This window comes from Cydia fagiglandana, chromosome 15 (genome assembly GCF_963556715.1).
Source record: "Cydia fagiglandana chromosome 15, ilCydFagi1.1, whole genome shotgun sequence".
NCBI classification, from domain to species: domain Eukaryota; kingdom Metazoa; phylum Arthropoda; class Insecta; order Lepidoptera; family Tortricidae; genus Cydia; species Cydia fagiglandana.
Window position 1 is genome coordinate 3,597,756 of NC_085946.1, and position 21,853 is coordinate 3,619,608.

The following is a 21,853-nucleotide window of genomic DNA, read 5'->3' on the forward strand; positions in this document are numbered from 1 at the left end:
TATAAAATGGAATGGTCAGCCTAAACCCTTTTCTAGGTTCATGCCTTAATTGACTTGTAGAAAGTAAAAGTCTACCAGTACTTCTATATTTTCTTGTCAATTTCTCCTAATATGTTTTTATATATTCTATGTTTACCTATTTCACAATTAGATTTATAAAGCTCATTTCGGTTAAAACGAAGGATTTAGGATATATTAAATAGCTCAAACACGTTTTAAAAACTCACAAATTTAATACTACCTTACATAAGTGGCCGAACATAAATAAAATTAAAACATTTCGAATAACTCCGTCAAATACGTCTCACAGAGGTTCTTGCTCTTGAACTCCTCAATCAATTTCGGCTCAAAAAGCTTGTTAATGATATTGGCAACTCTACTATCATGCGGTGCCAACGCGTGGTCTGACGCTAAATGGAATATCTTCACCGGCTGTTTAGTATATTTCGACAAATTGTAATCATCAGGTAGTTTTTGACAATTCGGATGCGGTATGGCCTTCATGAGAATGATTTCTGATTCCAATTTGAAGCTCGGTTCATAAGTTCTAGCTGTTTGAATTCTGTTATACGCTGACTCAAGGACTGAGCGTGTGTATTGGTTAGAGTAGTGGACTAGGCTTCTAAGCTTCTTCAAGCATAGATCGATCTTCTCCGACCAGGACTCTGCTTTGGCCAAATCTTCTGTAAGATCTTCGTTTTCTCTGCCTGCCATGAGCCGGTACATGTGTTGGACAATGGTGTCCTGTAGTTTGGTGTCTGATAGGTTGCCGAGGTAGGCGTTGAGTTGTGCTCTTAATGCGTCCGGGCTGCTGTCTAAGCAGTACACGACACCTACGTAACCTAGAAAACAATACGGTGTCAGTATACTGTGGCAGTGGTGGCGTGGCTTAAGATTTTACGAGTTTTCAACAAGCTAAAATTTATCTGAGGACTTAGAGTGACGTCGACTTTATCCGAATCCTGTTTGTACATCTAAAAGACTAAACACACGCTCAAGATTCTAAATTAGATTCACTCGCTACGCTCGTGAATCTATTATAGAATCTTTCGCTTGCACGGGACTCAAAATAAGCACTCGAAGAAATATCAAACTTTGATCTCTTGTTGTACAAATAACTATAGTACTTATTTCGTATTAGACAGGCCATAGTTCACTTAGCACGATTTCACTATTAAAATAGTAAAAAGATAATACACGCTTCTGTCACTAAAATCCGCTGCTGAAACTAATCTGACAATAACTTAAATTAAATTCTTACCTTCTTTTTCAATTAACGCCGCTAATTCCAAAGCTACGTTCACGCCGAACGAATAACCGAAGAGGTAAAACTTCGACTTGAGCTCGAATCGGTTTTTCATAAACTGGAAATATTAAAATATCAATTAAGAACAAAGAAACTTAAATATTTCCAATTTGTTAATCAAAGCAGAATCGCTGCGGGCATTTGAACTACAGTCAACATGAAAGAAAAATATTTGCTTGGAAAACTTTTTGGTTACAAGAAATTTTACTGATTCCACCTTTTTCAGTGGTAATCTTTAGATCATAAATATCTCGATGTTTTTATCGTAAAAAATTTTTTGTACAATTATTTTACTTGATTTTAAAATATCATTTGATCTAAAACATGATGTTAGGTTACCTTTAGTAAATTAGGTAGTTCAGTGGCCGAGCGTACACGGTGGTGGCAAAGACCCTAAAACGCGCAGTTGTCTTATGCGATAAACGCAGCGTTGAACGCATGCGATCAAAGGAATGTAGGAAAAATGACAATGTGCTAATAATCGCTGCGATTACCGCGAAAAACATAATGTAGTTTCAATGGATTATCAGTACGGATATGATGGTCGTATTTGTCTTTGTCTACGTGACAGCGTGATAAAACGGTGTCCGTCTCTTTCTATCCCGCAGAGTTAAAAAGTGACAGTTGTTTTATCACGTGGATAAATGTGGATAAAGCGATCCATAATATTTGCGGATATAGATAAAATGAGTATGCGGCAAACGCATCATGTATAACGCTGTGTTTATCGCATAAAACATTCGCGCGCTTAAGTGATGGCAAAATACTGGGACAATTCTAAGAAGATTAAGACCTTTTACTTTACTAGTCTTTTTTTTTTCTTTGCTACTTTCTATTTTACCTTTCACTTACCTTCATTATATTCAGTGCCATCTGTTGCACATTGTCGTTGGTTAGATCCGGGCCCAGTTGTAGCACCTGAACCTGCATTTTCAGTCTTTGGCATATTGGTAGCATCATCTCGTGGTGGCCTTCGAAGCCTGGTATCATCATCAGATATGTAGCCTTTGGATCCAGCTCTTCTTCTTTCTAAAATTTTGAATTTGGTTAATTATTTCGTAGTTATGTTATTTAATATCAAAACCAAGAGGTCCATAAAAAAAATGCAAAATTTCTCGTTTAATAGCAGTGTCTGATTAAATTTATCAATTTGTATGTCCATTAGTCATATTCCTATTAATTTAGCATTTCGTTTGCTAATAATTATAAAATATGAATGAGTTCCTGTAGGCTTAGCATGAGTGCGGTGCGACAGTCACTACCCGTCTTTTTCTAATTGTAGGTATTAGAGAGAGAGACGGGTAGTCTATATCACGTGCGCAAGATACTGTCGGGCCGCGCTACAAATGACGATATAACAAAATGGTTGCATTCATTTATCAGCATTTTTGAATGCAAGTGAAAGTTAATTAGCACTTTTATTATTAAAACTATATTTAAAACATTTGTACCAACTTATCAAACTATTATTTAGGTGTTATCTCTATTTTAACTCACCTCTGCCGCGTTAGCTACTTTAGTGGGCATATTGACCATAGGCTCAGTTGCCATACATTCATCCCCATCGATGAACGTGTAGAAAGCACCCAAACCACTGTCGAAGTTCGTTCTATACATGTTCAGGTTGTTGCCTAACGTTTTAATACTGAAATTGTAAAGTTGTTTTGTAAATTTCAAGTGTAGTTTGTAGTCCTCAATCACGTTTATATCAGGTTTTTTTTTAATATGGAAGAGACATAAAAGTATGCAGCGACTTAAAATTAAAACCAATGAAAAATTCTGGTTGGGAGTGTGCGACAGAGTTGGGGTCTACTTTCCACTGCTGAGCTAACGTTTACTCTGTGAAAGTGCGCATCCCCCATAGATACGGCATTTATTAGTATCGTGGGCCGCAGTGGGTTCTCAACTGCCACGCGGGGTAGCGAGTGCGTGGGGGCACTCCGGAACAGAGGGCTTACCGCGAACCATGTTCGACATGTTGCCTCCCTGTCACACTTACGTACGAATTTACAAGTGCGACACAGAGGCAACACCTCGAATTTGGTTCGCGGTAGGCCCCCTGGCCACGCGTGTATCAGTGACGTCATTATATAGCGTAGCGCAGAGCATGCTCTTCAGTTAACAGTAGTAGGAACAGTAGTTAAAGTATTATAATAATTATCATAAAAACTTATTATACATATTTGTCATACAGGTTGTCCCAGAAATCGACGTCAAGCCGTAAACGGATGATAGACCAAGTCATAACATAACAGTTATCATAAAAATACAAAAAAAAATCCAACTCATGTTCTTTAAAAATTATGGTCACTTTAAAAATTCACTAAAAATCCACACCCTGTAATAGTTCTTTAACTCTTGTTACTACAAATTCCATAACTTATTCTAATTTTTTTATTATTGTGTAATCTTGAATAATTACAGGGTGTGGATTTTTTAGTGAATTTTTAAAGTGACCATACTTTTTAAAGAACATGAGTTGGATTTTTTTTTTGTATTTTTATGATAACTGTTATGACTTGGTCTATCATCCGTTTACGGCTTGACGTCGAATTCTGGGACACCCTGTATGTTATTTCATTACTTTACCTGGAAATAGTCATTTTCCTCAGATGGTCAACAGCGATAAATAAGTCGTAAGTTTCGTTTATAACTAAACGAATTTCTTCCAAGTTGTTATTGGATAAACTTAGATTACTTAAGGTCAGTTTTTCATCGATATCCTCGATTCGACGGACTCCTATAAACATACGAAAGATATTAGAATTATTATCAAATACCTATTTGACTTTTTATCAATATTTTCTCCAGATATTAATGAAAAATAGTTCTATATTTTCAGAAAGAATTACTTATTAAATAAAGAATTTTCAATTTGTTATACCTTAAGACTAAAACAATATGCTTATTGAAATACCTCTTATAATAGAATTTTAATATGAAATGTATGCGTTAAGACTTTGTTTCATTTGTTTTGATACCTATTGATTGAATAAGGTTAATGTACATACATAATGTACATACGTACCTACATGCTATTACTGTACATACAAGTGATCTGCACTGCAAGTAAGTACCTAATATGATATTAAAGTTAACTTTCAAAGCGTGAAGGTGACGACAGGCAATAATTGAGTTTCACGTTTGTCTTGCGTATTAAAAATAATTTCGTGTTTAATAAGTCGCAATTGCAATGTACATAAAAATAATTTAAACTTGTGTGTTACTTACCTAGAACCTTTTCGATTCTCTGCAAAAAGTCGCCATGTACACGCTTCTTCAAATTGAACGTTACAACATTGTTGTATTTCAGTTTCAAACTCGTTTCTAGCGCTTTGAACACTGCCGACACGGGCAGCGGCTTTGTCTTAGAGTTCTCTGTGTTTTGGTCAAACTAAAAAAAGGAAACTGACGTAACTTTCTGTACAGAATAGTCTACAATTTAGTTACGTCTATTGTTTGAGAGTCACTAGCAAGAAAGCTGATTTTAGTGTATTAAAACAAAAGACATTTGAGTTTAATTGTATCTTATTATTTTTTGAACATTTTCTGTAAGTAGGTAATGAAGTAAAATGAGAAAATGGAAAACTGTGTTCATAGATGGGAACTGCGTCATATCGTTATGGGTAAAGTGAAACCAATAATACACATTTTTTTACTTTACTGGCCATAAAGCGGTAGCAGGACGTACTAAAGAACGATAAAATACCTACTTAACTAAGCTATGAGAGAAACTCAAGAATTAAAATTTGTACCTAAATAGTGATTAAATAATTTGTCTTATGCATCAACACATCTGCCAGGGAGAACTGGCGTAGAATCGTTCGTCGTTCAACGTGACCACGATTGCTCTGCCAAGAGTAATTCGACGGAGAAGAAGAAGAAGAAGAAGAGAATTTGGTTACCACTTTTATTGAGTCAACGTGCAGTGCCAATGCCGGTAATCCGATCTCATTCCTTGATTGACAGATTTTGTCCACTATCGATGAAGTATATTCGTCAGTCACACTTTCTGAAGAACGGATTATTACTGCAAAATGTCTGAAATATAAAATAAATAGGTATTAGAAATTACTATCGCAATGATAGGCATAGGAACAGTCGAGTGCATAAATATGCATACGAGTACATTTCTTCACCTTAACCCATTGCAAATTGCAATAAGGTGAAAAAATATACTTATAAATATTTATGTACTCGACTGTAGGTACTTAATCGTCATGGCCACTTGACTTTCAGTCCAAAATGAAAAAAAAATAACTAAATAAAAAGAAAGCAATAAAACAGCTTTGACCAGATTTTTTGTCTTATATAAAAGAATCAAAAAATGTTGTTACGAGATAGCAAATATCCTACATACTGAATGCGTTGGTGTATTCCCATTGTTCCCCGCCAGGCACAGATGGGAATGCACAATAAAATTGATATAAGACTGATTGATTTTTGCTACCATCATGTCAGGTTATTACACATAATGTTATCATCCGCTTTCAATAAACACATGTACCTTCTCTTTTTGTCGGGACCATAGTACTGCAAAGTTTAAGTCAGTTTAACATCTAAATAAAACTAAGAAATGTCCTTTCATGCAATTCTTAGTAGAAACAACTGACCTTAATTCGCCACAAAGATTCCTCGACACCAAATCAAGATTATTAACAACCAGACTCCTATTGTTGAACTTGTCAACAAAGCCCGCCTGCTCCAAAGTTTTCTCAATCGTATCCGGATCTTGGACGATGAAGAGACCTTCTATTGGTCCTAATTTGGCCGCCTCCTTTAGTAAATTTGCGCAGCCTTTCTCCGTTCGGAGATTCTCGGAACATAGTGTAATTGAAACACCGGCGTTTTGCCATTTCCTGTGAATTCATTTTCATTTAATGATACCAAAACACCAAAAAGTTTAATAGCACATTATTGTAAAAATAAAGTTAATATTTCGTAAGGTTTTTATACATATTAATTAACCCTATTTTCTTGAGCAAGAAAAATTTATCTTTTTTTTTTAGATCTTAAACAACGTTAATACTGGGTTCACTTTGACTCCCTCCAAATACGATTAATATTACTATAGGTATATTTTAAGAACGATTTAAGACATTGTTTTTTGTTCTCTTCGCTTGGGTACTATTTTTAAAAATCTACTTGATTTATTTAAATTTCGCCTTTTTATGTACTTACGCCAGCTTAGTATAGAAGTAACCTCCAACAGCGCTTGGTTTGAAATGTATGGCAAGTTTGGACGCGCCTCTCTTTACGATGTGATCGGCCAACTCAATGCCCACACCATCGTCATCGCACACTACAACGTACGTGTGTGTTGATGAAAACCATATTCTGTAACAAAAAATGTAAACGTTAGTAACAATTGAATTAAGTACAATTGAATCAAATCTAACAAATTGTGAAGCATAATACCCAAACACACGCATATTAAAGGATATGCGTGTTCTTGCAGGATTTCTCCAATAAAAAATAATAGAAAAGGTGTATTTCATCAAACAATCATTCAATCATCTTTCTCGAATACCAACTAGTTGTAGGTATGTAGGTACGCTTCCCTAATTTCATCTAACAATTTTCATTTATCTTAACCAGACTGCTTAGCATGACGTGCGTCGTACAGTTGCTTACTCGCGCTCTATGTATAAAGAGCTTGACTTCAAGTGTGGAGTCTACGTCAGAGATAACGGACCCCCGCCCTACATAGTAACTTCTTTTACATAGGGGGGTCAGTTATCTGTGCAGTTTACTGTACATCGTTTCTCGCAGATCGTAAGTCCACTTTGTCGGGTGTCTTCACACCAACTATCTAAGAATGTCGACCAATTATAATTATCTCATTTAAAAAATCATACTTAGGCGTCACGCTGAATCCATTAGTAAGAGTGACAGGGTCAGTCATTCTGATCAGTACGCGGCCCCTGTGCCGGCTAGTTGCCACGAGTCTAAAGGCTCTAGAGATCGCTGTTGGTGGATACAACACACGGGACAGTGGGCGGACGGCGCCCGTTTCGATTCCTTGACAGATCATGGCTTGCAGTTGCTGAAATGTCAAAAAATGGTAGTTGTCACGAGGTTGTTGCTTGAGGACAAGTAAAATAAAACTTGTATTTCAAATATTGTAGTTTAATAACAAATCAATATGTACATCATTATTTACCTTGCTGAGTTCTGAATACTCCGGCTTAAAAATGGTCGAAAGACGAACAGCTCTGTAGTTCTTTTCATCGATGACAAAAGACATGCCGAAGTCTTCGTTGGCTTCCATGTCTTCATCGCTGACATCTAGAAACTCGCCAAATCCTTCTAGGCCTTGCATCACCACCTGCACGAATATCATGGTCGCATTATTATCACCTGTCATGCCATGCGTCACTTTCGCACTTTCATATTTGTTAGAACGTGACAGGCATGGCGACAGATGATAAAAAAGCGACCATCTTTGCCCTATTGGACAGTTGTTAAGTCCTTAAAATATTTTGGTGTAAGCAAAATTAAAATTAAGAATTAAAAGAAAGATTTGCCGTATTAAAAGATTTGTAAGTTCAGTATGCTAAAATGAGCATTAAAATAAAAGCTTTTATTGGTTGTATTTTTTTTTGTAAATATAATATTATTTATTCACAGAGTCACGTGCGCTTTTTGATAAAGGACACAAAATCATTTTTTTGTTCTTGTGTTACCATAATTGCATAGGTATACTTTGCATGAAAGTGACACAAAAGATATTTTAAAAAATATATTATGGACATTAGTTTGCTCTTACGGTTGAAAACGCTCGCTATTTTGAGTATATCTAAAGCTAAAAAATCTGTAAAAAAAATTACAAATGAAAATTGGGGTTTTTTGATAAATGCTGAAATGGTGAAAACTTTAAATATTTTACATATATACCTTCAGATATATCGGAGCGGCCAAGGTGTTCACAAAATCTGAACACACCTCTATTGTCAAGGCGTTAGAGTGCGTGGTCAGATATTTTTCAGCACCTCGGCTGCTCCGATATATCTGGATGTACATCTTACCTCTCTCTGTATTCCGCTGAAACAATTAACCACGATATGACACCGCTTGTGCTCGTCGACCATTGTTCTTTTTAACGAATCAGCGTCACGGCTATTACCAATCTGATGCTCTGTTGAAAATAAGTTTTCGTCATTTGAAAATAAGTTTTTCGTAATAATCTAGGTTCGTATGTGCTTTAAAGGGATGCGCGAATCTCTTTTTTCCCACTAAGGCATAATTAGAGTGACTGAGAAAGATGCCCGCAATTTGCGAACTTCGGTTTGCGCGGTAGGCTCTCAGTTTATTTTTGTTCTACAAGTATTGGCGCAACATCCGCTAGGCAAGCCAAGCCTTCTCTCTTGGCTTGCTTGCTCTTAAGTTCTATGGACCCAGCCACTGTTCCGTTCCAAATTTTACTTACCTTTGAGCTGTGGGAACATCCTCAGCAAGAAGCGTTTCTTGTGAATATCATTGACCGCAGTGTATACTTGGCAGCCATTTGCCAGACAAATAGAGATGACAGCTTGGCCCAAAGCCCCTGCTCCGCTGGTTACAAACACACGTTGACCGCGTAATAATTCACTTCGAATACCCTTGAACAAAATGATTAATAAATTTCTGGGTTTCCGTTTTATAACCTTAGCAAACCAGTTAAGTTAGTTGGGTTAATACTAATACTAGAGGTTAAGTAAATTTGGATGTCTGTTGCAGCGTTAATTGCGATATCCCTGTCAATTTCCTTGAAAACGTTGTCGCATTGATGTTGCGTTTAAAGATTCCCGTTACTCAAGAAACTAACTAATACGGCTCAGCGACGCAAAGAGGATCTTGGCCTCCAAAACGAGAGCACGCCACTTTCCCCGATCCTGCCCCGTTTCCTGCTAATTATCGGCTTGAAGCTGACGCAGATCCGCTTCCACACTGTCTCTCCAGAGGTATCTGGGCCGACCTACCGGGCGGCCACTAGTCGGTTGCTCAAGAAGCTTGATAGTAAACTACGTCAATGCTACAGCAGTAACGCTGCAATAGAAACGCTGCTGCCGTCGCCATCCAAAATGTAGTAGCTTTAAGAGCGAAAAATCCAAGATACACGAATAATATCGTCAGGATTTCTTAATCCTCAGAAAGTATGAATAAAGAGTGACTAACAAACTTCAAACAAATATTGAACATGATAGAAAATATTGCACGTATGACTTACCAAACAGTAGTAAGCTAAGGCATATGGTAAGGGTACGGTGGCTGCATCTTCTAAAGACCAATGCTCGGGTACGGGCCAAAGCAAATTCTTGTCGGCTTGGACAGTGGACGCCAGTGCACCGCCTTGTACGAGCCCCATTACTTTATTGCCACTGTTGAAGTTCATTTGCAAGAATTTTAGTTTCAATTTGGCATAATACATAATTATGTTCAAATAAAATAAAATAAAAATGTATTAAAATATATTAAAATTTCTTGGTTGTATGTAGTCTATGTTATTTAATATGAACTAAGATAAATCTAGTAGAATTTTGTAAATTAATCGACCAGACTTTTGGTTTAATAATTATATTTATTTGAGTAAGATATAGTTGCTGATGGTACTATTGTTCTAACTTTTATATTATTTTAATTCATACGGTAGTAAAATACAAAACAAAACTTACTTATTGTCAATACCACTGAAATCCATTCCGAGTTGAACGTCCTTTTTTCTTAGTACTTGTTGAACATCCCTGTATGACGCAGAGGTGAAGCAGACCTGCAAAGACACATAACAGTGTAGGTTATCCAAAAATTAACCATCATACTAATGCAATCATTTCGATATTTGTGGCTATAATTACTGGTTATAATGGTTATTGTTAATGATGATGATGGTGGGTTCAATAGTAAACGCAGCGTAATTATACTTTGTAATGAAAAACTTTTGCTACGGGACTAAAACCTAACCCCATTAAACTTAGCAAGCCTTCGTTAAATTTTGTCCCATTTCAACAAACACAAATGTTAAAATGACAGGGACAAACGATTATGAACGGCTTGTTAGATTTGACAAATGTTTATGATAACCCACTATAAAACAAATCTGTATATACCTGAACCAAACATTTGTTGTCTGGCTTCGAGGGGGCTTCAATCCACGTTAGTGAGTCCAGCATGCCTGGTGAAGTAATTGCCAGCTGCACGTTGCGAGTCAGAGTTGACTTCGGGCTTGATAGGGAATAATAGCCTCCCCATTTACCCTGTAGAAGAAGAGTCAAATTTCACAATAGGTTTTCTAAACAAATTATTGGTTTTGATTGTATTTAGATTGTTCACATTAAATTTGATGAAGTATCTTTATCATGAAAATTTCCATATCCACAAGTTTGCTTTAGACACTTCAGTAACAATTTTTACGTGATTTTAAATTTTCTCTTTTACAAAATTGTTATCCCCTTGTGTTATGTTTATTTTATTTAGTATTTGTTTATACATTTTTCTGCAGCCTTTAACATTCGTAACAACCCTTCAACATTTGTCATTACTTACTTAAATATTTCTTTATTAAATTACCTACAGCTTCTTTCGTAAAAATTTGAAAAGGTTAACTATTTTTACCTGTTTCAAGATATTAAATGTCAAGTTCTTCTGGATCTGCTCCTTAAACATCGTGTGGTCTGGAGTGAACGAGGGTGCATGGTAATCGTCCACAACGATCACGCTGACCTTGTTAGGATACTGCTTTCTTAACTTCTTTACTAAGCCTGAATTAAATATAAGGATGCGTTAAATTATTATGTTTATCAATATTCTAATTTTCAATCCATTGCTTGAGATCTGGCTATTATGCGAGCCACGAATAAATGAATAGTTTGGTTTCATACAGCATATCATTGATATTAATATTAAATTTGTGACATATTATCACAGATCGAAGACTTTTTGCATGACTGGTTGTTTGCGTGCACCTTACAGATATTGGTGGAATGGGGTAAGATAAAGGGGATAAGACCTATTCAAGGATAAGATAGACGTAGATTTACCTATAATGCCGCAGAATGGTTGCCTTTCAGATACTAATGTTACATGTCTTGGCTTCTGCAGTTCGCTCAGTACTCGCGGGACCCAATTGAACTTGCTGTCGTGAGCAATCGGCAGGTAAATCACATTATCCTTCCTTATATCTGCCTTTTTCAACAAACTAAATATCTCTTTTTGAACTGACATGGCAGTTATCACATTGAATAGTTTGTATTTGGGATGTATTTTTGTTGTGTCTTGCTCTAGAGCTAAGACGAAGGTGTCGTTTGATAGTATATTGTAGAGATTTCGCATTTTCTGGAAAATGTGTCAAATGGTTAAAACCTGCTAAAATTAAAAATAGCTGAAAAACCTAAAAGATTTTGATTTTTTGATTGTTCTTCTTATTCAAAGATTACAAACATGTACATTTTCAACTGAAAGCAACTTCATTTAACAATCTTACGTTTTTATATTTAAACAAAATATAAAACAATACCTTCTCGTCTCCAAGCAAATTGTAAACAACAAACAAATCTGATTTTCCAATACTCAGTTCTCTGCCAATCAAATTGTCAAGTTCAATATTTTCAGCCTGAACTAAGTGTACATCAAATTCAGCATCAGGTATTTGATCAGCAACATGTTTGATATTATTAGTCATGGTCTTGCTATGAGAGGATCCTACGAATTCCGTGATAGTCACTTTGTTGTCCACGTTGTCGGCTACTACTTGTAGATTTATTTGTAATGCTTTATTAATCTGCAACACAGCAAGTATCTCTTGTGAATTAAAAACTTAAGCATTAAGTAGGTAATTAATGCGTAAAAAAATGTTCCGCCTTTCAAACACTTTTCGGTATTTATTTGTCTTGAGGCAAAATACATTTTGTACTTACGTCAACATCGCCCGTTAGGAAATGCGGTATAAATGACCTCATCTCTAGGTATTCCGGCTCTTGTTCCACTACTGATTTCTCATTAAAAATTATATTATCTAGCTCGACTCCACCGCATCTATTAAAGAATACATTTATTTCATAAATATAATACAGAATTTAACTTTCCATATTTTTTTTGCCATTTGTCAATTGTTTGAACTTACGTGGTAACATTAAGTACTTTAGAGTATTGAGCGGCGTAGCATTTTTCACCGTTTATATCAATAAATGGAAGAACCCCTTGCTCAGTTGCGTTGATAGTCAGTCTTTTGATAATTTTAGGTGTCAAAACGCCAGCTCCATCCCTCGCAATAATGTTAAGCTGGATCAAAGCATCTAAGAACATCACCCATTCTTGATTCCATTTTATGGTTGCTTTCTTGCCGTCAGCAGTAACTGAATGTAAAGATTGGAATTCGCCTCTGAAAATGCACAACAGTTTATTTAAAACAATATTCATTTAAAATATTCAGATGTATTTTTTTTTATTATTATAATGTACCTATAAGTAAATCCACCCAAATCAAAAGTTTTATAGATTTCTTCAGAGTTAAGAACAATATCTTCCTTTGTGGTTTCTTCAGTATTATCAAAACGGTTTTCGTGGTATAAAGATTTGCTTTCAATGATGGTACCCGTTGCAAGTTTCGTGTTGTTGTAACAAACCTAAAATAAATCAATAAAAGTCTTAGTTACTTTGTCCACGCATTTACTGAAAAAAAATTGCATATTAAATTAGTAAAATGAGACTTATACTTAAACAAAGACTCAAAATAATTTATAACCTAGTAATAACCGGAACTTGTTGGTTTCATTATAATTAAAAAACCGAAAGAGCCTGTTGGCGGAGTGGTCATTTCTCCATACAAACGTACTCGACTGTTTCCTCCGTGGGTTTTGATGCTAGAGCAATGATTTTGTCAACACAGATTAATATTGTCAATATCTGTGTCGGACCGTTTTGCTTTTTTTGATATTTTTGTTTTTTAAGACGTTAGAGCCCTTCAAAAATGGCCAAAATGAGTATAGATATAGTGGGGTATATCATATTTGACTCACGTAGATCAACATTAACATTATACGAACTGATCAGAAGCAAATTGTGACACATGGTTTGGGATAGAACTACTTATATATTGTGATGTTGATAGTGTTAATAGCAGCTAATATAACCGTACCTCAAAACCGTGACTGCCCTTTTGGATAGCAATCCGAAGCTGCACTGGCTGTTCAGCCACCAGTTGCGCTTCTTGGTAAAACTGTACGTCCTTGAATGTAACCGGGAACTGTCTGTAGTCAGTGTTCTTGTGCATCGCGAACGTCTCCCAAACAAGGACCAAGATACCGGCCTCAGGATACACATAGTTATCTAAAAGTTTGTATGATTTTAGTCAAAATTTTGGGTAGTATTAACATTTTGTGTTGAAGAATAGGCACATCATATTCTAAAAATCAATATATTATACTTAAGAATCAAGTGAGAGTCTTTCAATTATATTACTAGACCGGGCCGTGTCCGGGCCGAAGCTTATTTTTCTATGACAAGAGACAGGCGATTACATGGTGCTTGCCATAGAAAAACAATGCGCCGGAAGCTCCGGCCCAGACAGTGTCCGTCGGACACGGCCCGGTCTAACGTGAGTCATCCTTTAATCGATTAGGGTAGATACCTGTAGGGTATCTACTCTAATCAATTAAAGTTCTAAAACTTCGTTAAATTAAATAATAAAATGAAAAATAAAAAAATCGCTTACCATTCCGCATGTGTCCCTCCAAAAACTTGTAATCGTCATCGTGTATTGAGATGAAAAAATCACGAATAGAAGTAACAACCAACCCTTTAGTTTGATTGTATTTTGCTTCAGGCCTAAATAAGAAAGGTTTTGCATTAATTTGATTATTAAAATTACTTTTTACAATCTCGTCGTTATGCAAATTAGTCAACTACAATCAATGCATTATTGCATATGGTACTCCTTGATTTTTTTATCACAAACAAACAGTCATACGGGAAAGACAAGGGGAATAGACATATAGTTTCATCATACTAGTAGGTATGTAACTGCAAAATCACCAAATTTTACATTAATCTGACTTTTGGAAGGAAGAGTGTAGGATACTCACCAATCTTCATTATGTACCCAATCAACAAGTTGTGAGAGCAAAGGGGTTTCTGTTGAGACAGGGAATTCGATCTTTGGGTATAATGCGTCGATTTTCGGATTCAATCCAGATTCATACATCCTTAAACAAACAATATTATTGTGAGGCTTGCATTGAAATTGTCTTTTTTATCAGTTTATTTAATTTATTATAATTAATTTTGTAAAAATATAATAAATACTATAGGTTGTTGTTTACTATCAGTATCTTTAGTATTATTATTTATTTATTTTGCTATCTCCAAGTGTAAATACTTAATTATCAACATTAAATAAACTTTAAATCAAAAAACTTTTAAGGCCTCGAGTAATTTTTAATTCGATGTTGATCCCTTTATTATTTCTGAAATTAATAAATGAGATATGTTTATCTACTTTTGTCAATAATGCTTTTGTAGTAGTAAACTTGCAAAGTCAGGTACTTACTTGCCAATCGATTCCAGTAAGAATTTAACGGGTTCATTGTGCCCGCGCCTAGTCAGCGGTATGTGCACGCATTCCTTGTGAGACCTCTTCAGAATAGCTTGGAGCAGGCCATGAGGCGCTATCTCTATCATCACCGCCTTGTCGGGGATTAGCGTGGACGTCTCTTCAAATAGGACGGGGTTCTGAAGAAAAAGAAATGTCACATTATGTTTTAATCGTTTTGTCGTATTTTTTAACAATACATTCCTGTTTCATTTCCCATTAATTATAACGACGAATTTCATTTTCATAGATTTCCGTGGAAACAACGTGACCGATGAACGAGGTCTGAGTGCTTTAGGTGCAAGCGTATTTGCTAGCTTGAGTAAATAATTATTATAAATCCAAAATATTCCAGGATGTTCGACGGCGTTTTGGCATAGCGTGGGATTTTTCTATTTTACCAGTAAGTTATTGGTGTGGTACTCAGCAGACGACAACTTGGCCATGGGCTGATCCCACTTATCTTGCGGTACTGAAGTAGACACCCACTTTGCGCTGCGAGGCTTGGGGTCTTTGATAACTTCGCTCAAGTATTTCAGAAGTCCAGGACCTACAAATAATTTAGTTTTTAGAATTTTTATTAAGACTTTAAAGTCATTGTTACAAGTTTTGTTACCTTTCTTTGTAAAAAGATGGATAGAAACAAGTCAAAATATAGCCAGATTGATATGAAGCTTAAATAACTACAAGCAAGTACATTGAGAAATCTTTGATTATGCGGTATTTAATTGATTTTTTAACTGAGTCTATAAAATTTTAAGTAACATCAGAAAAAACTACCTGCTCCAGCGATATACTTGGAATGGTAAGCGATGTTCGAGCAAGGCACTTCCTTGGCGAAGATGCTTTTTTCTGTAAGACTGGCGACAAACTCCTTCATCTTGTCAGCGGGACCTGAGATGGTAGCGGACTCGGCGCTGTTGTGACAAGCGACTTCTATTTCAGGTGGGCATAGTGGGAGAATCTATTCAATAAACGAAAAATTATGATTATAACAAATATAATTTGAGGGTAGAAGATTGGCAGGACCGCCCTATAATATTTTTGATTGAAATAAGGAAATTAAATGCTATTGAAATGATTTCAGTTAAAATGTGAGTGTGTAACTAGTGTCAAAAAGAAGTACCTACCTAGGGCGACACGTAGTGCAACCCTATGAGGAACAGAACATTACGGCCCAAAGAATGTGGAACTTTCTGGATGCAACGGGCATTAGTAATGAACTTTAAAGCTGGTCGATGCGACACTCAGCCCACAACACCACAATAATAATAATAGTGTCAATTACAAATCTCCATCATTGCTGTATCTGTGCTATGTCATTGAGTATAAAAATGTGTGGAAGACAAAAAAAAAATGTAAAATTGTCCTTACATCGTTATAGCCCAAGCCAACGGCGGCCATGGATCCCTTAATTAACGGAGTCTGCACTGACACCAGACCTCGGCTGTACGCGGCGAGGATCATCTCTTCAGCCGTGAAGCAACCGTCGGCGTACGCGCACCCTAACTCGCCTACACTGTGCCCTGAAATTACAAACAAATAAGTATTGCCAATTTAAAGATAGGGATTTATGACGACGGCCCGTGACAGGGCATAAGTTTGTTAATCTGTAGTAAGAACTTATTGAAGCAAATGTGGATGATTGAAGTGGATGTGGCTTACTACAAGCAAACATCTAGGTTATCTATAAAGAAAGTAGCCACAACATGCATCAAAACTAGGTCAATTGTTGAAATAATAAGAGAAAAACCTTAGGTACTGTTTTTATTTGTTACATGAAAATTGTTTCTAATTCGGAAAAGGATCATTAAAGACAAGTAACTTAGACAGGTGGTAAAAAAGCAGAATAGGTGACTAAAGATAATCTAAAGACACCGAAGAGAGGATGACTCAAGTAATTAGAAATGTCCACTGCAACTTTTCATTCCTACTCACCAATGATGTTATCTGGTACGATTCCCATCTCAGTCAGGATATCAGTAAGACCGATTTGGACAGCGGCGATTCCGACAAAGGAATGAAGGATGTTGTCGTAAATAGTCTTGTCTGGATCACAAATAATCCTCAAAATGTCAATCCCTTTTGGCTCAAGGACCCTGCGGCACCTGTAAATTTGTTTTAGCTTAAATATTTAAATGAATAACATATTTATAACAAAATTTTATTTAGAATAGAATAGAATAGAATAGAATAGAATAGATTTATTCGTAAGCACAAACAATCGGAACAGTACATAGTATAAAAGAAAACACAAAATAAGATTAAAGTGCCACGAAATGGCCCCATCTCAGCATGTTGCTGGTGGCTTCCAGCGCTGATCTTCCGATGAGACCATCAAGTGAGAAGAATCACGGAAGGTAACAAACAAGAAGAAAAAAGACAGAAATAACATACAGTCAACAGTTAATTAAATAAGAAAAAAAAAAGTTACACAGCAAGAAGATACAACATAATGACTATTTACAATTAAGATTAATTAATACATAAAACAAGCATCGTGCTCTAAATCGCTGTATCGGTCCGGTCCGACCATATCTTGGCTGAGCATTACAGCTGTATATACTACTAGCGCCAACGGTGGCTACACTAACTAAAAAGCAATGTCAGACCAAACCAATATCGAGCGTTCATTAAATCTACGTTAAAAAATCTTGTAAGATTAGCTTATTAGCAACACAGCATTGTAGAATGACGAATTTACGAAAATGTACGAAATACTAACATAACAGCACTCTACTAAGTATGGCGTATAAGGAATGATGAACCCTTGTCAGGCCAAAGGAACAAAACACTTGAGGTAAGCATAAGTAAAATAACAAACTACAGGCAGCTGGTATCAAGTCTGTAGGTTTCTTGGCTAAGTTGGTGATTAAGTAAATACAGTTTAATCTTTGACTTAAAGCTATGAATACTTTGCAGGTTTCTCAAAGGCGGAGGTATATTGTTCCAGACTTTCGACGCGGCATAGCGAAAACTTCCCCGAAACGCTGCTGTGGCATGGCGTGGCATTAACAATTGAATTCCACAGTTACGGCGTTCGCGGAGCTTAATACAAGAAAGCTTATTGAAGAGATAAGGCGGAGTACCATATTTAAGCACACCAAAGAGCAGACAAGCCAAATGAAGTTTACGACGGTGTTGCATCTTGAGGATCTTATGGCTGTTCAGAAATGGTGTCACGTGAGCTCTCAACGGAATATTGAAACAGAAGCGAGCACAGGCATTTTGAACACGTTGAATGAGTCTCTTTGTCTTTGCAAGAAGTCTAGGCCCAAACACTACATCCACATAGTTTAATTTTGATAGGACAAGTGATTCAACTAGTTGACAGCGTAGGTTTTCGCTTAAATATGGCCGAATTTTATATAAAACTTTAAGCTTGTAAAAACAACTCCTAATGGCCTCGGAGACATGCTTCTCATAACGTAGTCCACAATCCATTATGAGACCTAAATTACGCGCTTCATACACCCTCTCAACCGGTGTATGCATTAGCATAACATCGGTTGATATACTGACACCAGCCAGTTGTTGCCTGCTGCCAAATACTAGGTATTTAGTTTTATTTGGATTAAGCAACAGGCAGTTTTCTGTGGCCCATGATGCTATTGAGGTGAGATCTTGGTTTAATTTTTCTATAGCACTGTCAATGTCAGCTGGCTTACATGATATATACACTTGTATGTCGTCTGCATATATATGGTATTTGCAATGCGCGATGTGGGACCCTATATCTGCGGAGTATAATATGAACAGGAGTGGGCCGATCACCGATCCCTGTGGAACTCCTCTTATTATATCAGCTTTTTCGGATAAAAATGAAGATCCGTCACTGCAACATACTTTCACAATTTGTGATCGATTATGTAAAAAAATTTGATTGTAAAAAAAAATATTATACTTATTTTTAAATTTGAAGATCATCATCATTAATCAGTATACCAGCGGAGTGATAATCTTTTATTAAAAAATATTCAATAGCTACCTTTAAACTATTATCAGAACTGCTTTTACAAACTATCAGCTAATCAGATACTAACTAACTAACTATTTTGGCTCAGCGATCCAAAGAGAATCTTGGCTTCCGAAACGAGAGCGTGCCACCTGTCCCGATCCTGCGCAACTTCCTGCCAGTTACTGACGCGAAGCTGAAGCAGATCCGCCGCCACACTGTCTTCCCAGCGATACTTGGGCCGACCCACTGGACGGCTACCAGTCGGTCGTCCCAAGAACCGCGAATCAGATACCGCGAGTAAAATTTAACTTACTTTTCGATAGCTGCTGCGAAAGTGGGGAACCTCATAAGTTCAGCACCCATCCCAGCCCACTGTGATCCCATACCACTGTACACGAACCACAACGGTCCATGTGTTCCACCATAGTAGTTGACACTCTCCGACAAGCAGACTGTTTCTTTGTTTTCATTGGTATCTAAAATATTTACAGTTAGTTTAAATTTTAAAACTTGTTGTTATATTGATCAATATTCATACTGCGGATTTCTGCATAGCTACATCTAATACATGTTAAGTTACATAATAAAATAGTTTTATGGGCTGTCAACGCAGAAAAAAATAATTCAAAGTTTCTACCAAGCATCCGACATTGCATGCGCAATAATTGCACTTGGGCGCACCGCGCAACTTTAAACAACTTTAACGAAAACAATAGTAAAACGATTCTGAGGAAATCGCATTAACCGGGAGGGGTTCTGACAAATTGACCTCCTTTTAGAGAGAAATAGCTTAAAGCGTGATTGTAATATGCGAGTTGGTATCGTCAGAACTCTTTGCTTGTTAGTCATAGTTAATTCTGGTAAAAATATCTTACCTAGAATCGTATATCCTCTGCTTAAATGCCCGGGGATTTCGAATTCATGGATGCTGTGCAGCAATGCAATCTGTTCCGGATCGATGGGCTGTTTCTTTAAATATTCCTGTATCTTCTGTACACCAGTTTCTTGTCTTCCAGAAATTGTTACCAATCGAGGGATGCTGGCTTGATAACGCGTAATGTCCTAAAAACGACGAAGAAGGTATTCATTTTATTTAGTCTAAGCTGATAAATGTTTATATTTGTTGGGCATCGGCTGAGATTAACCAGAATACATATTGAACTGCAATAAGAAGAAGATATAATGTATGTGTATATTTATCTATATTAATGTTTTGTGTTGTTTGGTTATATTCAATTCGACTTTTCATATTTTTTTCTTTGCGCCACCTACCGTATATTCTAAGTCTATTGTCTCCGATACCCAAAATGTCTGGAAGAGATCGCTCTTAAGTGATAAGACCGCCTGTTGTTACCTCTATTGTCTTTGTTTATGTTAATGTACATTTGTTGTAAACTACGAGTATGTGAGGTGTGCAATATAGTATTTTATACAATCGTGATATAATAGAGAGCTTTTCAGTCGAGTACCGTGTTTAGGCAACGAAGCTTGCTGAGTTGCCTAAGTTAGGTACGAGATTGAAAAGCTTGATTATATCACTATTGTATACAATACTTTATCTACGAGCCAAAAAAAATAATACTTTAAACTAGTAGAATCATACAAACAAATCAAACCAAAAGTATTCACAGCTAAGATACGCAAGCAGCCGCGATACCTTAATACTGGTACGCGCCCCCGGCGCTGCGCCCGGCGCGTTGGTCAACGACACCTTCTCGTAACTCATGAGGCCCTGGTACTTGCTCCGCGCTACATTCAATTTTTAGACAGTTGTTTTCTCGATTTTGGCCACCGTAGCCTATGGAGACTAACAAGCAACACTAAGTGGTTTTCGTAGTCTATGGATGTTGCTATTTTAAGGGTGTCACATGCTCGTTTCTGACTTATGAACCAATTGTTTCTACTATACAACCTAAAATAAATAATTAATTTGAGCTATGCTTTTGTTTCGTCCTGTTGATCGCGGAGTGCTGTGATTGGTCAATTTCATTATAGTTGACTAAACTGTATCGTAATGAATATTATAGTTGAGTTGGGAGCCCACACATTAAAAATACCCAATTGAAGTTTGGTATATGAAATCTTAATTCAAGAATTATAGTCGACGAGTAGATAAAAGAGTATTGTATATGAAATAGCTTATTTCAGTCATGGACATAACAGGTATTTAATTGCTCTAGGTACTCTCAAATAAACTTTTAATCATTATTTTTATTACTAGGTGTGATATTATGAAAGTTATAAATTGGTCAGAACAAGCAATTTCATTTATTGCAGCAATTTCATTGAATACTTTTATTAAGCATGTTCGAAAAAAAAAAGACCTGGAGTAATTTAGAATCATCACTATCCTGAAGATGGCCGATGGGGTCGAAAAGTGCTCGAGTGGAGACCACGGACTAGCAAGCGCAGCGTAGCGGACGTCCACCCACTAGATGGACAGACGACCTTGTTAAGGTCGCCGGAAGACGCTGGATGCGGGTCGCTTCCAACCGGCACGTATGGAGGTCCAAGAGGGAGGCCTATGTTCAGCAGTAGACGTCTTATGGCTGAGATGATGATGAGTATCCTGATCGTGATAATTACCTTTCGTTTATAATGTCCTTTTAGCAGAACATGGATATTAACGCCAGTGTACGAGAAACAGTTCAAGGCAGCAAAGCTCCTGTTAAATCTAGCATTGTCTTGAAGGACTTGGATTCTTCCGTCTTTGACTTCAGGGATGTCGTCTTGGGGGCTGTAGTAGTGCAGGTTTGCGGGAATTTGGCCTTTATGATATGCTAAGCAAACCTAATGGAGAAAATGAACAGTGATTACTTCAAAATTTTTACTAATATTTCAAAGTAACTACTTAAGTATAATTAAGTAACCATTGCAAAAACAGCTTTGTTAAATATTTAGGTACCTACATGTTTCTTGAATTTCTCCTACGGTAAACAAATATGTACTAAATAAGTTTTTGGTTATTTATATCGGTCACAAATGTACCTACATACCAGTGGCGGCGCGTCAAACATATCCATAG

General features: G+C 36.6%; 1 protein-coding gene across 1 annotated transcript in view; it reads right to left on the reverse strand.

Annotated features, from left to right (window-relative positions):
- Positions 1-218: 218 nt before the first annotated feature.
- Positions 219-21,853, reverse strand: part of LOC134671262 (fatty acid synthase-like) — a 58,317-nt gene continuing 36,682 nt past the window's right edge. The window contains exons 8-40 of the mRNA XM_063529075.1: positions 21,415-21,618; positions 19,704-19,890; positions 19,142-19,304; positions 16,809-16,978; positions 16,245-16,396; positions 15,651-15,834; positions 15,272-15,420; positions 14,829-15,010; positions 14,365-14,484; positions 13,995-14,107; positions 13,419-13,609; positions 12,743-12,906; positions 12,405-12,662; positions 12,199-12,316; positions 11,799-12,062; positions 11,323-11,617; positions 10,898-11,043; positions 10,393-10,539; positions 9,961-10,055; positions 9,516-9,666; positions 8,736-8,907; positions 8,335-8,444; positions 7,470-7,634; positions 7,165-7,352; positions 6,488-6,643; positions 5,920-6,165; positions 5,212-5,347; positions 4,538-4,700; positions 3,896-4,046; positions 2,804-2,951; positions 2,159-2,335; positions 1,262-1,364; positions 219-842 (exon numbers count right to left, since the gene is read on the reverse strand). Coding sequence (XP_063385145.1) covers positions 271-842; positions 1,262-1,364; positions 2,159-2,335; positions 2,804-2,951; positions 3,896-4,046; positions 4,538-4,700; positions 5,212-5,347; positions 5,920-6,165; positions 6,488-6,643; positions 7,165-7,352; positions 7,470-7,634; positions 8,335-8,444; positions 8,736-8,907; positions 9,516-9,666; positions 9,961-10,055; positions 10,393-10,539; positions 10,898-11,043; positions 11,323-11,617; positions 11,799-12,062; positions 12,199-12,316; positions 12,405-12,662; positions 12,743-12,906; positions 13,419-13,609; positions 13,995-14,107; positions 14,365-14,484; positions 14,829-15,010; positions 15,272-15,420; positions 15,651-15,834; positions 16,245-16,396; positions 16,809-16,978; positions 19,142-19,304; positions 19,704-19,890; positions 21,415-21,618 — 5,940 coding nt within the window. The 3' untranslated portion in view covers positions 219-270. The remainder of the gene's footprint in view (positions 843-1,261; positions 1,365-2,158; positions 2,336-2,803; positions 2,952-3,895; positions 4,047-4,537; positions 4,701-5,211; positions 5,348-5,919; positions 6,166-6,487; positions 6,644-7,164; positions 7,353-7,469; positions 7,635-8,334; positions 8,445-8,735; positions 8,908-9,515; positions 9,667-9,960; positions 10,056-10,392; positions 10,540-10,897; positions 11,044-11,322; positions 11,618-11,798; positions 12,063-12,198; positions 12,317-12,404; positions 12,663-12,742; positions 12,907-13,418; positions 13,610-13,994; positions 14,108-14,364; positions 14,485-14,828; positions 15,011-15,271; positions 15,421-15,650; positions 15,835-16,244; positions 16,397-16,808; positions 16,979-19,141; positions 19,305-19,703; positions 19,891-21,414; positions 21,619-21,853) is intronic.